Here is a 16,992-nt window from a genome sequence, read left to right on the forward strand (position 1 = left end):
TCACCTCTATACACCTTGAACCACTTTCCTGATGTATAGTGAGGAGAAATGGATAACTAAACGATTGTATAAGTGAATGACTGAGTGCTGATCTGGTACTTTAAGACGGAAAGATTATTATGTAAATTGCGATCATTACAACACCGTTGTCATTTGTGTCATAAGCAGTATAAAATAGTGGAGGATCCTTTTTTGAAAAGCAATGCACACGCAATCTACACGGAGAATATTTTCCAACGGATCACTTCGTGGATATTTTTTTCCCCATCAGTTCTGGGTCAGTTAGTCAAGGAAGGGGAGCCTGAGGGGAAAGAGAAATTTGAGGAGTCACAGAAGGGATGGCCGTGTATGGTTGGAAATTCAGATTTAGACTCTGTCCTGCATCAGGAAGCCACACGCACAACCAAAACTGTATATGGTAACACAAAGCTACACACTATCAGAGAATTATGTTACCTAGGCAGCCCGCACTGACCAGTGGGGCAACGAGAGACCAGGAAGTAGAACAATGAATCCGAAAAGCCAGCCCGTTCTTGTGCAACACCGACCTAATCCTGCTACCCCAGCGCTCAGTACAGTGCCCGTGACGTAGTAAGTGTTTTACAGATACCACTAAAAAAAGAGACTGTTAAAGTGTAGCAGTAGTTTGGGATCGACTCCAGACCAAACTAGAGGTCAGTTGAACCACAACGTTGTCCAACCTTCTCTACAATAAGAATAAGAATAATAATAATAATAATGTTGGTATTTGTTAAGCGCTTACTATGTGCAGAGCACTGTTCTAAGCACTGGGGTAGACACAGGGGAATCAGGTTGCCCCACGTGGGGCTCACAGTCTTAATCCCCATTTTACAGATGAGGGAACTGAGGCACAGAGAAGTGAAGTGACTTGCCCACAGTCACAAAGCTGACAAGTGGCAGAGCTGGGATTCGAACTCATGACCTCTGACTCCAAAGCCCGTGCTCTTTCCACTGAGCCACGCTGCTTCGACTGAGACTACAACTGAGAGATCTGGACTCCGCATAGTTGCTACATCCAGTCCCTTGAGCTATTCTGTCAACATCACTTATTGGCCAAACTCAATATCAAATGGCAGGTTCATATCCCCAACCTATGAAGTTCTGGAGCACAGTCGGTCTATTAGGATCAAAGCTCTCCTCACCTAAACACAGCTTTGCTGAGTATGACACCCGGAGAATGAGAAAGAGCAGACTACCCAAACAGCTGCAAAATGGAGAACTGAAAGGGGAAAACAAAAGCAAGGAGGAGAGTGGAAACATTTTAAGAACATGATAAAAGAAATCCTCAGACACTGCGACACCCTAGCTAAAGTCTGCGAGTCAGTTGCTGAGTACAGACCAGCATCGTCTACTGCTATCACCAAAGGAGTGGTTCTTTCTGGGCGTAGGCTTTGTAAGAAGAAACTTTAAGGTGCGGAATGGCCCAGTGGATAGAGCAAGAGCCTGTTTGACAGAAGGGCCTGGGTTCTAATCCTGCCACCGCCACCTGTCTGCTGTGGGACCATGGACAAGTCACTTAACTTCTCTGTGTCTCAAGTTACCTCATCTGTAAAAAGAGATTAAGGCTGTGAGCCCCATGAGGGACATGGACTGTGTCCAACCTGATGAGCTTGTGACTACCCTAGCGTTTTGTAGACCGCTTGGCACATAGTAAACATTCAACAAAATATCATTCAGAAAAGAAAAAAGGAATGAGAGGTGACGAGAAAGAGAAAACAATGCAGGTGTTTCAAGGATCAAACTTGTATGACAACGTAACAAAGGATGGCCTTGTTAATAATAATAATAACAGTTGTGGTATTTGTGAAGCATTTGCTGTGTGTCAGGCACTGTACTAAACACTGGCATAGATACAGGATAATTGGGTTGGACCCAGTCCCTTTCCCACAGCCCCATTTTACAGATGAGGAAACTGAGGCAGAGGGAAGTTCAGTGACTTGTCCCAAGTCACACAGTAGACAAGTGGCAGAGCCGAGATTAGAACCCAGGTCCTCTGACTCCCGGGCCCATGCTCCATCCACTAGCCCATACTGCTTCTTGTTCTTATGACAAATTTAGGTGTCTGCACCTGGTTACTCTCTCGACAGCAAGCTGAAGAAAGGTCCATGGATTTCTCCACTTATATACAGCACTAATGTGATCTAGCTTCTTTTTTTACTGAGTGCTTACTGTGTGCAGAGCTTCATTATCGATGGTACTCTTTGAGTACTTACTGTGTGCACAGCACTGAACGAAGCACTTGGGAGAGTAGGATACCCCAGAGTTGGTAGACATGTTCCCACCCACAACAAGCTTACAGTCTACAGGGGGAGACAGACATTATTTTAATAATGTTGGTATTTGTTAAGCGCTTACTATGTGCAGAGCACTGTTCTAAGCGCTGGGGTTCATTCCTTCATTCATTCATTCAATAGTATTTATTGAGCGCTTACTATGTGCAGAGCACTGTACTAAGCGCTTGGGATGAACAAGTCGGCAACAGATAGAGACAGTCCCTGCCGTTTGACGGGCTTACAGTCTAATCGGGGGAGACGGACAGACGAGAACAATGGCAATAAATAGAGTCGAGGGGAAGAACATCTCGTAAAAACAATGGCAACTAAATAGAATCGAGGCGATGTACATTTCATTAACAAAATAAATAGGGTAATGAAAATATATACAGTTGAGCAGACGACTACAGTGCTGAGGGGATGGGAAGGGAAAAGAGGGTTAAGCTGCGGAGAGGGAAATGGGGGGAAAAGAGGGTTAAGCTGCGGAGAGGCGAAGGGGGGAGCGGTAGAGGGAGTAGAGGGAGAAGGGGAGCTCAGTCTGGGAAGGCCTCTCGGAGGAGGTGAGTTTCAAGTAGGGTTTTGAAGAGAGGAAGAGAATCAGTTTGGCGGAGGTGAGGAGGGAGGGCGTTCCGGGACCGCGGGAGGACGTGGCCCGGGGGTCGACGGCGGGATGGGCGAGACCGAGGGACGGCGAGGAGGTGGGCGGCGGAGGAGCGGAGCATGCGGGGTGGGCGGTAGAAAGAGAGAAGGGAGGAGAGGTGGGAAGGGGCACGGTGACGGAGAGCCTCGAAGCCTAGAGTGAGGAGTTTCTGTTTGGAGCGGAGGTTGATAGGCAACCACTGGAGGTGTTTAAAAAGGGGAGTGACATGCCCAGAGCGTTTCTGCGGGAAGATGAGACGGGCAGCGGAGTGAAGAATAGACCGGAGCGGGGAGAGAGAGGAGGAAGAGAGATCAGAGAGAAGGCCGACACAGTAGTCTAGCCGGGATATAACGAGAGCCCGTAGCAGTAAGGTAGCCGTCTGGGTGGAGAGGAAAGGGCGGATCTTGGCGATATTATAAAGGTGAAACCGGCAGGTCTCGGTAACGGATAGGATGCGTGGGGTGAACGAGACAGACGAGTCAAAGATGACACCGAGATCGCGGGCCCGAGAGACGGGAAGGATGGTCGTGCCATCCACGGTGATAGGAAAGTCTGGGAGAGGACCGGGCTTGGGAGGGAAGATGAGGAGCTCAGTCTCGCTCATGTTGAGTTTTAGGTGGCGGGCCGACATCCAGATACAGGGTAATCGGGCTGTCCCACGTGAGGCTCACAGTTAATCCCCATTTTACAGATGAGGGAACTGAGGCACCAAGAAGTGAAGTGACTTGCCCACAGTCACACAGCTGACAAGTGGCAGAGCTGGGATTCGAACCCCTGACCTCTGACTCCCAAGCCCGGGCTCTTTCCACTGAGCCACACTGCTTCTCTATTATTATTTAATTATATTGATTCATTATAAATTTATTATTTAAAATTAAAATTTTAAATAATTTATAAAATATAAAATAATTCACACTTATGATATCTCCTTAGCAATTTATCCAAAGAGAACTTGGCAGATGATATTTTGACACAGCCTAGTCAATATCTCTGGAAACATTAGGTTGGGCTTGAGCGGCTAAAGAATGGCCATCAGACTTTTTTTATTAATAACAACAATAACAATAATGAAATAATGGAAATTGTGGCATTTGTGAAGTGCTTACTATGTTCCAGGCACTATTCTAAGTGCTGGGGTAGAACTTGGCAGATGATATTTTGACACAACCTAGTCAATATCTCTGGAAACATTAGGTTGGGCTTGAGCAACTAAAGCATGGCCATCAGACTTCTTTTATTAATATCAGAAATAACAACAATAATGAAATAATGGAAAGTGTGGCATTTGCGAAGTGCTTACTATGTGCCAGGCACTATTCTAAGTGCTGGGGCAGATCAAAGGATGGACACAGTCCATGTCCCCTATGGGGTTCACAGTTTTAATCCCTATTTTACAGATGGGGTAAATTACGTAATAATAATAATAATGTTGGTATTTGTTAAGCGCTTACTATGTGCCAAGCACTGTTCTAAGCGCTGGGGTAGACATAGGGGAATCAGGTTGTCCCACGTGGGGCTCACAATCTTAATCCCCATTTTACAGATGAGGGAACTGAGGCACAGAGAAGTTAAGTGACTTGCCCACAGTCACACAGCCGACAAGTGGCAGAGCTGGGATTCGAACTCATGAGCCCTGACTCCAAAGCCCGTGCTCTTTCCACTGAGCCACGCTGCTTCTCCAAGAGAAGTCACGTGACTTGCCCGCATTTGCGCAGCAGACGGAGCGGTGTTAGAACCCAAGTCCTCTGGCTCCCAGGTCCGTGCTCTTTCCACCACTGGGCCACGGTGCATCCCTAGTGGAAAAAGCGCTTCTCTCGTGGAACCTCTCTTGAAATTTCTCCTGGCCGCGCAGGATCGACAGTTGCCTCCGCTTAACAGATGCTGAGCAATTCTCTGTCAATCAGATGATGTAAGGATGTCAGGGTTCCTGAGGTGATTTTGGAACAGGACCTAGATGGCTTCGATGGCACGACTCAATCACCTCTCGCTTAACGTGAGACTCGAGATCTGCCCATACAGAGTTCCAGTGTCCTTCGTTAGCCTCCTGGCATTTAAAGGACGGGGATCGTGTTTTTCTTTCTGTGGTTCGCTTCCCCAAGAGCCTACTGTAATGTTCCACCCACAACAGGCACTCAATAAATTCTGTTGATGTTAACGGTGATGTCGAAACTAAATTTTATTTTGAAAAAGTCAGCGTTTCCCCAAAACACACAAAGTTAATCCACATCTAAACCTTGGAAATTAAACAGAATGGCATTACCTAAAGATAGTAAAAAGGGAATTCCAAAATTCTCTCCCAATTTCTCTCTCGAAAACCTCACTGGTGTCTGATCCCCACATCCAGCATCTGGCTGTAAAATTCTTTTTTTTTTTTTTTTGAGGGACCCGGTGAATATTCCAACACACACTTATTCTGGAGATCTCAAACGCTTCTCCAAAAGCTAACTATCCAGATTTGAAAACTTTATCAATAGGTTAATGAAAAGAACAGAGAGTCTCAGCAACTTTAAGGTTGATTCCGCCCCAAGAGAAAGGGGACCAACAGATGTTCTTAACCCTTTGGGGCGGTGATGTTGAATCCACGAACGGACCCGGCCAAGGGTCAACGCGTGGCCTCGTAAAGGAATGAGGCAGGGGTGGGCTGGGGTCAGGACGATGGGCTCCCCTGCTCTCAGCACAGCTCGGGACTCTGTCCGACCCCGTTTGCTTGTATCCTCCCCAACGTTCAGTACAGTGCCTGGCACACAGTAAGTGCTTAACAAATACCACAATTATTATTATTATTATTGCTCCCACCACTCTGCTCTCCCCTAGATATCTTTTTGTCATACCTCAGCAACTAGTCAGGGAGAGGCAAGCAGGCAGTGTAGACAGTAACTGCCCCAGAGAGGGATTTTCTACCTGAAGCGGATGCAGATCGTAATTGAAAATAAGGAGGAAGGAGAAAGGCTCACAAGATGGTGGGAGAAGATCCTGGGCTGTTCTGAATGGGAGCACTGGACTCTTTGCTTGTATCAGAAGCCACATGGCCTAATGGACGGAGCACGGGCCTGGGAGTTGGAGGACCTGGATTGTAACGTGGCTCAGTGGAAAGAGCCTGGGCTTCGGAGTCAGAGGTCATGGGTTCGACTCCCAGCTCTGCCCCTTGTCAGCTGTGTGACGGTAGGCAAGTCAGTTAACTTCTCTGTGCCTCAGTTACCTCATCTGTAAAATGGGGATTAACTGTGAGCCTCACGTGGGACAACCTGATGACCCTCTATCTCCCCCAGCGCTTAGAACAGTGCTCTGCACATAGTAAGCGCTTAACAAATACCAATATAATTATTATTATTAATACCGCCTCTGCCACATGTCCGCTGTGTGACCTGGGACAAGTCACTTCACTTCTCTGGGCCTCTGTCACCTAACCGGTAAAATGGGAATCGAGACTGAGAGTCCCATGTTCATTCAATAGCATTTCTTGAGCGCTTACTATGTGCAGATCACTACACTAAGCGCTTGGAGTGTACATTTCGGCAACAGATAGAGACAGTCCCCGCCCAGTGACGGGCTCACAGTCTAATCGGGGGAGACAGACGGACAAAAACAAGACAACATGATCACGCTAAATCATGTGGGACAGGGACTGTGTCCAACCCATTTGCCTGGCACATAGTAAGCGCTTAATAAAAACCACAATATTATTATCTCCCCCATTTTGGACCCTGTATAGCTTTCTAACATTAATTTCCCTGATTGTATTCCTTTAACCGTAGTGTAAAGGTTCATTCATTCATTTGTGCAGTTTGTATTTATCGAGTGCTTATTGTGTGCAGAGCACTGTACACTTGGGAGAGTAGAATATAGCAATAAACAGACACATTCCCTGCCCACAGCGAGCTTACAGTCTAGAAGTGTAATGGGTTTTTGGAATTCTGCAGGCCATAGGGTGTTTATTCTCAGAAACGCCCTTACTTGTGGTAAAACATCACCCCTATAAAAACCCCTGAAATCTGTCAGCAAACTTTCCCTCTTGTGATCTAATAATGCTTTGAAATAAGGGAGACTTCCAAGAGTCCTGGTGTGTAAAGGTATTTTTTTAATTCTTCGGGGGGAAAAAATATTATCTTGTTTATATTTCTTTTCAGCTTCGCAAGATCCAGTACAGAGTGTATTGCACTGGAGATGAAAACAACCACTGCAGTAGGCGGGGGGGAAAGAAACAAAAAAACCTAGCTGTAACCAAAGCCCAGAGCAGTTATTCTGATTTGGTATTTATTCATAAAGTCTGACTGAAAATACAGATAAATTATCCTATCTCCCAACACGAGGTTACATGAAAAATGGCTGTCCTAATACCACTTCCTGTTCATGCTAGACATGCTATACATCGGGATTGAACAGAGAAATATGATAAAGTGTTATCACATCAATACAGGCTGAAACACCGTAATGTCTGCAAAACAGGAAGGTGTGTGAAGGATAATGTCTGTCTTTAGGCACCACAGTATGTCAAAACCACAAAGACAATGTGCAGCAAAAGATAGCTCCATCATAACTCCTTTTTTTTGTGATTGTCTTCACAGACCGAGATAAACGAAAAACTGCAAATTCAGGAAAAGGCCTTTAATGTAAAAATAGAAAAACTGAAAAAAGCCTGAGGACAGAGGTGTCCAAGGAGAGTACTGCGGAGCTTTTTCAGAAACAAACACAGAACAAGAGCAGCTCCGTACAGCAACAGCAGAAGTGAGTCTGCTTCACAATTTTGTGAGAGTAAGCTCAAATCCAAGTCTCTCTTAAATCTGGACTAATTAGAATTGCGTTCACCCCCCGTTTTACTCTCTACTATCCTTTTACAATAGCTGAATTTATTCCCCAAGTGTAAAACTGAACAGATTCAATCTTCCAAAGATGGAGACGTGTATGCAGGAGAAAAACCGGGATAAGCATAATTCTTTGGAAAGCATAATTTTGATAGTCTTAATAGCACAGGGTGTTCATCATAAAAGATGACAAGGCCAACTTTTTAAGAAAAAAGATCTAAATAAAATTAGGTTTTATCCATTTTACTAAATGAACCTCTGCCTTGCCGAAACACAATGAAAATCCCCCGCTGACATTCACAGAGTAGAACTTCCAGAACAAGTCATTACATGCGTTTGTATTGCCATTATTTTTCTTCTTTTCAAATTAAATTGTTTAGTTTTCTTGTTTAAACGTTTCAGTGTGAAACCAATTTTCTGAAATTACATAATGCATTTTGAAGCACTTTAATTTGTCCTGAATTTATTATTTCTAGTGTTGTTTCCTTCCCCGGAGAATACATGACCTATATAAAATGAAACTTAATGAATAAAATGGTTATCAAAGGCCAGCCTACATCTCAGAATTCTGCAGCACATAATAAATAGAGCATCTAGAAGATAGAAGTCTTTCCAAATGGCAAATGCAAATCCTGCACTTACCGAATCTAAAATTGATTGTTATGTTTCCAGTTGAATATATTTCAATAGAATTGGCCCTCTACTAAAAATAATTTAAGGATTGGGCTTTTTTTCCCCATAAAAATCTGAATGTCTTTCTTTCTAGAAAATCTACCACAAGTCTGGATACCCAAGATTTTTCTCATTAGATTTGCTAGCAGAGCTGGGTCCCGTTTCTCTGGGTTCATCATGTTTCATTTTATAGAAGTGAAAACCCCAGCGGAAGGGCGCACTGTCTTCATAGTCAAGTCATTTCAAAAATGATACGGTAAACACATCTGGGAGGCTTTCGGCTGAATGTACCCATAAGAACAACATGGGCACCTTGACCTTGCTGGAATATTTAATATCTTTTGTGCGTAGCAAAGCACACATGGTATTTAAGACCCAGAAAGAAGCCTCCACTTCCGTCACAGTAGGCCACGGGTAGGTTGAAGCGGCGTGGCTTAGCGGAAAGAGCCCGGGCTTGGGAGTCAGAGGTCGTGGGGTTCTAATCCCGGCTCCGCCACTTAGCACCCGGGTGACTTGGGGCAAGTGGCTTCACTTCTCGTGCCTCAGTTACCTCATCTGTAAAATGGGGATTAAGCCCCACGTGGGACAACCTGATGACCTTGTATCTATCCCAGTGCTTTGCAAGGTGCTTGGCACATAGCAGGCGCTTAACAAGCACCACCATTATCATTACTGAAGTTCTAGCAATTCAGGAGAAAATTGCTTCACTCGATTACTCTTGTTGACATTGCTTGCCCTGACTATTGAACTGATCACCAAATCTGAGGAAATAAGAGGGACTTACTCCTGGCAGTAAAAACCAGATGACCCATCCTTATTTGAATACTTCTGATTAGAAGTGCAGATGTGGGCTAAGAAATCTAGTTACTCTGTTAGCTATATAACTACCATCATTTCAAAGATGCCGTGGCTGTTGGTGTTGCCGATCCAGGGTGCAGATGTGGCCCGAAAAGACAAAGACCAGGAGTCCTTTCTACACTGAAAGCCTAGGACGACTGCCTTTAATTTGTGGATTTGGCCTCCATTTGCAAGGTTTCTCCTTATTTTCTCTCTAGTTAGACGGTGCCTGAAGCCACTGCTCAAAGCGAGTCTCCCCATTCCTGAAGGTTGCTCATTCAGGTTGGTGGATCTGCCGTTATTATTCTGTCAGGCCGTCACTCAACCGGATTTATCGAGCGCTTACTGTGTGCAGAGCACCGTACTTCTACTGGTAATACTAATGGTATTTAAGTGCTTACTATGTGCCGGGCACTGTACTAACCGCTGGGGCGGATACGAGCAGATTGGGTGGAATACAGTCCCTGTCCCTCACTGGGCACACAGTCTCGATCCCCATTTTACGGATGAGGTAAGTGAGGCACAGAGAAGTGAAGGGACTTGCGTAAGGTCACACAAGCAGACACGTGGTGGAGTCAGGATTAGAACTCATGACCTTCTGACTCCCAGACCCGTGCTCTAGCCACCGTACCATGCTGCTTCTCGTACTATTATTCCCAGCTGTCCTTAGCTAGACCCCCTTCACTTGAGGGTTGGGCTTTCGCCCACGACGGGTGCAACTGCTTTGCTTCAGCTCACCGAAAAGTCATTGCTTGGGGAATAAGAGCTCTCCTTCACGACACCCACAGAGCTGCGCTGCAGTATGAAATGTACTGAACATCATTATCGTGATTATCATACTATTAGCACATGCTAAGAGTTTAACAAATACCACAATCGTTATTAATAGTAATAATAGTAATGATAATAAAAGTTATGGTATTTGTTAAGCACTTTCTATGTGCCCAGATGGTTCCAAGCACAGAATCTTGTCTTGTCTTATGCTATCGAGTCATCGCTGACCCATAACGACTCAATGGACACGTGTCCCCGAACACCCCACCTCCATCTGCAAATGTTCTGATACTGAATCCGTAGAGCTTTCTTGGTAAAATTATGGAAACGGTTTACCGTGCCTTCTTCGGCATACTAAACTCGAGTCTCCGCCCTTGACTCCCTCCCACGCTGCTGCTGCCCAGCTCGGGTGAGTTTTGAGTTGTAGCAAATTGCCTTCCCCTCGCTAGCCACTGCCCAAGCGAGGAATGGACTAGGTAGGCCTCTGCTTGACTCTCCCTCCCGTAATCAAGACTGGTAGAGTTCTGGAAACGCTCCAGGTGCGACCCTGAGAGGAGAAGCAGAGTGATCAGCTCAGATACAGTCCCTGTCCCACATGGGGCACACGGTCTTAATCCCCATTTTACAGATGAAGTAACGGAGGCACAGAGAAGTTAAGTAACTTGTCCAAGGCCACACGGCAGACATATGGAAGAGCCAGGATTAGAACCCATGTCCTCTGTCTCCCAGATCCAGGCTCTTTCCAATAGGCCATGCTGCTAATGATAATTCCTTCATTCAGTCATGTTTACTGAACACTTACTGTGTGCAGATCACTGTAGTAAGAACTTGGGAAAGTACAAAAATAATAATATTTTTAAAACTCTTACTCTGGGCCAAGTCCTGTGCCAAACAGTGGGGTAGATATAAGATAATTAGCACAGACATAGTCCCTGTTTCCCCACGGAATTCAGAGTCTAAGGAGGGAAGGACTTCTTACTGATGACTGTATGTATGTATACATGATTCCATGTATATATACACACATGGACAACAGAGCAACTCTGGTGTAACCAATCATGTATATTTTATACATACCTGTATATATTTACATATATATACACTTATATACATATATATACACACACACACATATGCATATATATATACACATATACATCCATCTATATGTGCTTATATATATATACCTGTATATAATAATAATAATAATAATGTTGGTATTTGTTAAGCACTTACTATGTGCAGAGCACTGTTCTAAGCACTGGGTAGATTCAGGGTAATCAGGTTGTCCCATGTGAGGTTCACAGTTAATCCCCATTTTACAGATGAGGTAACTGAGGCGCAGAGAAGTGAAGTGACTTGCCCACAGTCACACAGCTGCCAAGTGGCAGAGCCGGGATTCGAACCCATGACCTCTGACTCCCAAGCCCGGGCTCTTTCCACTGAGCCACGCTGCTTCTCTATATTGCATATTTGAGTATTCACACCATACACCAGACTCGTAGGTATACTCCATATTACAATCTGGGTGTGCTTAAAATACGGCTGTATTATGAGGTGTGTTTTTATATAGACTTCCATATTAGATATTAGGGTACATAACAGAACCTCTGGAAAACAGAACTCCCTTACATTTTAGATACTATAAAGATGAATGTCACTAAACCATTATCTAATCTTTAATTGAAAGTAAAACATCTCGATATTGAATAAGTTCGAGAATGATTATGGGTCTTTGCAGGAGGCCGCAAAAGAAGCAGCCTGCTCTGTTGGCGATGGAGAAGTTGAGTGAAGAATTTGTCCAATTTAGGTTAGACAATGACCTTCTTTTCTTCGTAGGACACTTTGTACCAGCAAATTCTTTCTGAATAACTCTGTGTCCCTTTGAATTCCTCTTTTCAATGGGGTTGTCTAATTCAATTGTATTTATGAATTCAGACCCTTTCCTGAAAATTGATGGAAGACTTTTTAATCCCATGACCTTAGCCAGTGGGGAAGAAACCATCATTCATCTTTATTGCAATAACACACTGACGGTCAAAATTCAAAAGTGCCCTCACTGGAGCATTCCTCTGAATGAGGTGCATTTGGTACTTCGTACACTGCCTGGCACATAGTAAGCACTAAACAAATACCTTTAAAAAAGAAACTCATAAACACCTTCATCATCCTTTAGCTGCCTGCTACTTCGACAAATCTTTTAGCTATCTATCGGGTCCCTTCCTCACCGTGAAAACCTGACTTAAATGATGGGCAGCGCCGCCTCCAAGATCCAGCCATTGTAGATTGCTCAATCTCGGTCCGAGGGAGAGGAGGTACGGAGAAATTTACCTGCTAATAGTTTTCATCCTGAACACCCGAGCTAGTGGGGGAAAGGTATCAAACACTATAAGCGGTGTCCACAGGGTGATTTTTTTGTGGAGGGGGTGTTTGTCAACTGTGTTGTGCCTGTTTTCCTCCACCTGCCAGTCCGAAGGAGAGCAGTGATGTTACTAGCAGGGAGCTTTGTAATCGGTGAATGAATATGGCCAGTAAATCCAGTGTTTAACCAACAATGTGAGCTTGTAAAGTCTGCATTTTGGTCCATAGTTGCATTTGCTCCCCACAATACCTGGCTTCATTTTTGTTTCTATTTCTGCCTGTCTCGACCTAGTCAAGGCATCTTTTAAAAGAGATACCCATTTAAAAGGGTTGTACACCATTCGTCGATTCATTCAATCATATTTACTGAGCACTTACTGTGTGCAAAGCACTTTATAAGTGCTTGGGTGAGTACGGTATAACAGTAAACAGAAACATTCCTTGCCCACAGCGGGCATACCAGGTTGATCTGTCTTGCTTCTGCCGGCTATCAGTGGTTACAAAATGTATTTTTTCCACCCATTTTATAATTTTCCCTTTTCAGCTCAACATAGGGCAGCGGATTGTTTGTATATTTTGTAGCTGCACATTGTCCTCCCCAAGGTTCACCCAGCAACAGTGTAAGGTATTTGATTCACTTCAAGGCTAATGATTTGACTGATCTCATTGTTTACGCTCCTTTCACTATGTGGCATAAAATTTGGTGTGAAGGTACCCATCCCTGTCTCTATCTTTCTCTCTTTTTCTCTCTCTCTCTCTCCATATATATATATATATATATATATATATATATATATAATATTCATGCAAATATATGTGTGTGTGTGTGTGTATCTATATATATCTGTATATCTATATATGATAGGTATATATTAACATACACACACATATATAAAACAAAGTTTAATTTAGCTTCTCCTAGAGAGATTAAAAGTTCTCTCATATATGAAAAATACATTTAGACTTATTCATATTCTGCTGCTTTATTGGGAGGATGGCTTAAAAAAGATTATTTTGAGTCTTCTACAGGCCAAGATCACTTACTGTTGACTTAGGAAAATTGCCAGAACTCTGAAACTCTGATAAAATAATAATTGCACATCACTTTTATAAGCAAGATAAAGACAACTGCCTTTCTCCAACCATCCATAACAAAATTCCTCTCTTCAATTTGCACAAATGTTAGAAGCCTTTTATAATCTTTAGGGCAAACTGTAAAGTGCAGGTTCCCTCATTATTCTCCAAACAAGCTGTAAGGAAATGACTCCTTTGGGTATTCAGAAATACATTTGCCCTATATGAGAAAGAACAGCCATCTTCGAAAATACCACCCGAACTTGTTATTTCTTTTTTGATTAAATAGAATTTGATTAAATAGAAGCCATTTTGGTTGGTAATAGTTAACAAGTTTTCAAAATGCATTTCATCACGTCTCCATTCACTCAGGGATCAGCAATCTCCCTTTCTGCAAGGGAATAACTGGAATCTTTTCTAGACAATGGTAGGGATAATATCCTTTTGACCTATTCCAGGCTTCACAGAGGCTCTGGGAGGCAGGTCCCTCCCGCCTCGCAAACCTCAAGTGAAATTTGAAAAGTCGGTACCGACATGGCAGCCAAACCACCTACCAATTCAAATCTCCTAAACATGTTAGTCTAGACCGTAATGGCCCCATCTAGTCAGAAATCAGGTTCCTAAATATGCGCAGAAAACTAAAACCCTTAAATTAGTGGGAGATGGCATTTCCCCACAAAGTGTACTTCTCTGAAAATGCCAGAGAGCTTAAAAGGAAACATACCAATCATCTTCACTTAACACAATGCGCAAAGAGATGTGTGTTTTTAGGTACGGAACTTACTTTTCAAGTTCACAGATGGGCTAAATACTCCCACTCCAGTCCTTTCTTAGCTCTCCTGTCCCAAACTCCTCAAGCTAATTAATATTCATCTCCCAAGTCTAAGATATCACTAAGCTATGCCAGAAAGAGCACTGGCCTGGGATTCGGAGGAGGACACGAGTTCTAATCCTGATTCCGCCCCTTGTCTGCTACGAAACCTTAGGCGAGTCACTTAACTACTCTGTGCCTCAGCTCCCTCGTATATAAAACAAGGATTAAGACTGCGAGCCCCATACGGGATATGGATTATGTCCAAACCTGATTATCTTGTAAATACCCAGCGCTTAGTACAGTGCCTGGAACATAGTAAGCACTTAACAAATACCATTAAGAAAAAAAGTACAGTTTGAGGAGATTCACTATCGCATATCCTTGTTGCTTGAACACCAATACGAAAGAGAAACTAAGAAAATTATGGAAGATCACTTCATAAGGGGAAATTCAGGAAATTCGTCTGGATAAGCATTCAAATACCTGGAATTGTCTCTAGATGACTCTAAAGAGCAAAGATGACTACTTTAGATAATGTATATAATTATGACTACCCATGATAAAGCAATCACTGGTAAAATGTAAGCACTATGAGGACAGTAATGTACTCTGCAAAGCACTTAGTAGAGTGGTCTGCACACAGTAACTGTGCAATAAATACCATTAATGATGAAATGTCATAACCTTCAAAATCAGGAAGCCCAAATAATGTCCATATATAAAGAGAGAGAGAGATTAACACATTGAATTTTGAAGAGTGAATTCAATCATTATCGTAGCTCTGGCCCTCTCCACATTCTCCCATTATCAAAACTGATTCAATCTACAAGGAATTTGAAACTGATTATAAACACATATATTCCTTAGGAGCAGAGAGTAATTTAAAAAGCTATAATTGATTTCTTTGAGGCTCCTCACAACTGTACAAGGCCTAACAACTAACCCTAAAGAAATGTCTTTGAAGGACATGCCTTAAACTATCAAATTGCTTCTGTCAGACAAATCCCCCAGTGGTGGAATCCCCTTAGGGTTCAGCTAAACCTTCTCCAAATGCGCACACCATGTATCCCATTCAAAATAGGAAATAATATTGTTAATAAAGGCCGCCTATCCAGAGACCCGAAATCACACCTCATTACAGTCATTTCCTCATTCCTTACAAAAAACAGGAGCGTTAAAATGTCCTGGTTATCAATTTATTTTATTATTAGATACGGACCAAAAAAAAAAAAAGCCTCTGTTCTCACCCTATTGAATTTCTGTCATTAATACATAAAGAAAAAAATAGACTTCATGAAAAGAGACTTACTCCAAGCAACACTAAAGCAACCCACAGCTCATCTGCCAATCTCATCCAAGACGCTTATCCCTCACCATTGACAACGAAAAACATAGGATTTTCCTCCCCTTATCTGGTGTAACAACTACTGCTATTACTTTTCATTAAAGTGTTCAGTCCCCTTTTAAATCTTAAATGAACCTGATGGATCAGGATAAAAAGAGAAGTTTGGGTTGAATATTTTATTCTAGAAATTCAAAATGAGACACTCAGATGTGTCCTTGCTTGACTCTGTTCATTTTAGCTTGTCTCATTAATTGACACTTGGAAGGGGTATCAGAACTTTGAAGGGGTTAGATCTAAGTCACAGATCTCAAAATGTGAAGCTGTACTTCACATTTGAAAATGATGTTCAGCCACGTGGGCACAAGGCTGAAAGGATGGACAATTCACGGGTAATTCCTTACACTGGCAGGAGACCCCTTGGTTAGGGCAAGGGAGTGGCTAGAGGGGCAAGGGACAGACTGTACAGATCCTGTAGCCTAAGGCAGAGAGAGATCCTGTTTCAACTGGCTAATTGTGCAAATTTTGAAAAGCGGTTATTATTATTAATAATTATTATTATTAGAGATGCTGGTTGCTTGTTGAAGCAACATGGTATAGAGGAGAGAGTAAGGGACTGGGAGACAGAGGGTTATGGATTATAATCCCAGTGCCGCCATAAATCTGCTGTGTGACCTTGGACAAGTCCTTAATTTCTCTGAGGCCTCTATTACCTCATCTGTAAAATGGAGATTAAGAGTGTGAGCCTTAGGTGGGACAGGGACTATGCCCAACCTGATTAACCTGTATCTATCCCAGCCCTTAGAACAGTGCTTGGCAGATAGTAAATGCTTAACAAGAGAAGTAGCATGGCTCAGTGAAAAGAACTTGGGTACCAATCCCGGCTCCGCCATTTGTCAACTGTGTGACTTTTGGCAAGTCACTTAGCTTCTCTATGCTTCAGTTACCTCATCTGGAAAATGGGGATTAAAACTGTGAACCCCACATGGGACAACCAGATTACCTTATATCTACCCCAGCGCTTAACACAGTGCTTGGCACATGGTAAGTGCTTAACAAATACCATCATTAAGTACCATACTTATTATTATTATTAGGCACTTACTATTTTTCGGGCACTGTTTTAAATGCTGGGGTGGGTAGAAACAAATTGCATTGGACACAGTCCCTGTCCCACATGGGGCTCACAAACAATCTTCATTTTACAGACGAGGAAACTGAGGTAGAGAAGTGAAGTGACGGCCCTAAGTCACCCAGCAGACAAGAGGCAGAACCAGGATTAGAACCCAGATCCTTCTGACTCCCAGGCCCGTGCTCTATCCACTAAGTCATGTACTGAATTGGATTTCTTCCCATGTATATGTGTGCTTCTAAAGCACAAT

At 43.2% G+C, this 16,992-nt stretch overlaps 1 protein-coding gene across 3 annotated transcripts in view; it reads left to right on the forward strand.

Annotated features, from left to right (window-relative positions):
* The window catches only part of CABCOCO1 (ciliary associated calcium binding coiled-coil 1), a 186,012-nt gene extending 177,830 nt beyond the window's left edge, over window positions 1-8,182 (forward strand). For all 3 annotated transcript variants that reach the window (XM_039911543.1, XM_007660634.4, XM_039911544.1), the window contains one exon: window positions 7,500-8,182. In XM_039911543.1, coding sequence (XP_039767477.1) covers window positions 7,500-7,574 — 75 coding nt within the window. In that variant the 3' untranslated portion in view covers window positions 7,575-8,182. The remainder of the gene's footprint in view (window positions 1-7,499) is intronic.
* Window positions 8,183-16,992: the final 8,810 nt, after the last annotated feature.

The sequence above is a fragment of the Ornithorhynchus anatinus genome, chromosome 3, assembly GCF_004115215.2.
Source record: "Ornithorhynchus anatinus isolate Pmale09 chromosome 3, mOrnAna1.pri.v4, whole genome shotgun sequence".
NCBI lineage: Eukaryota > Metazoa > Chordata > Mammalia > Monotremata > Ornithorhynchidae > Ornithorhynchus > Ornithorhynchus anatinus.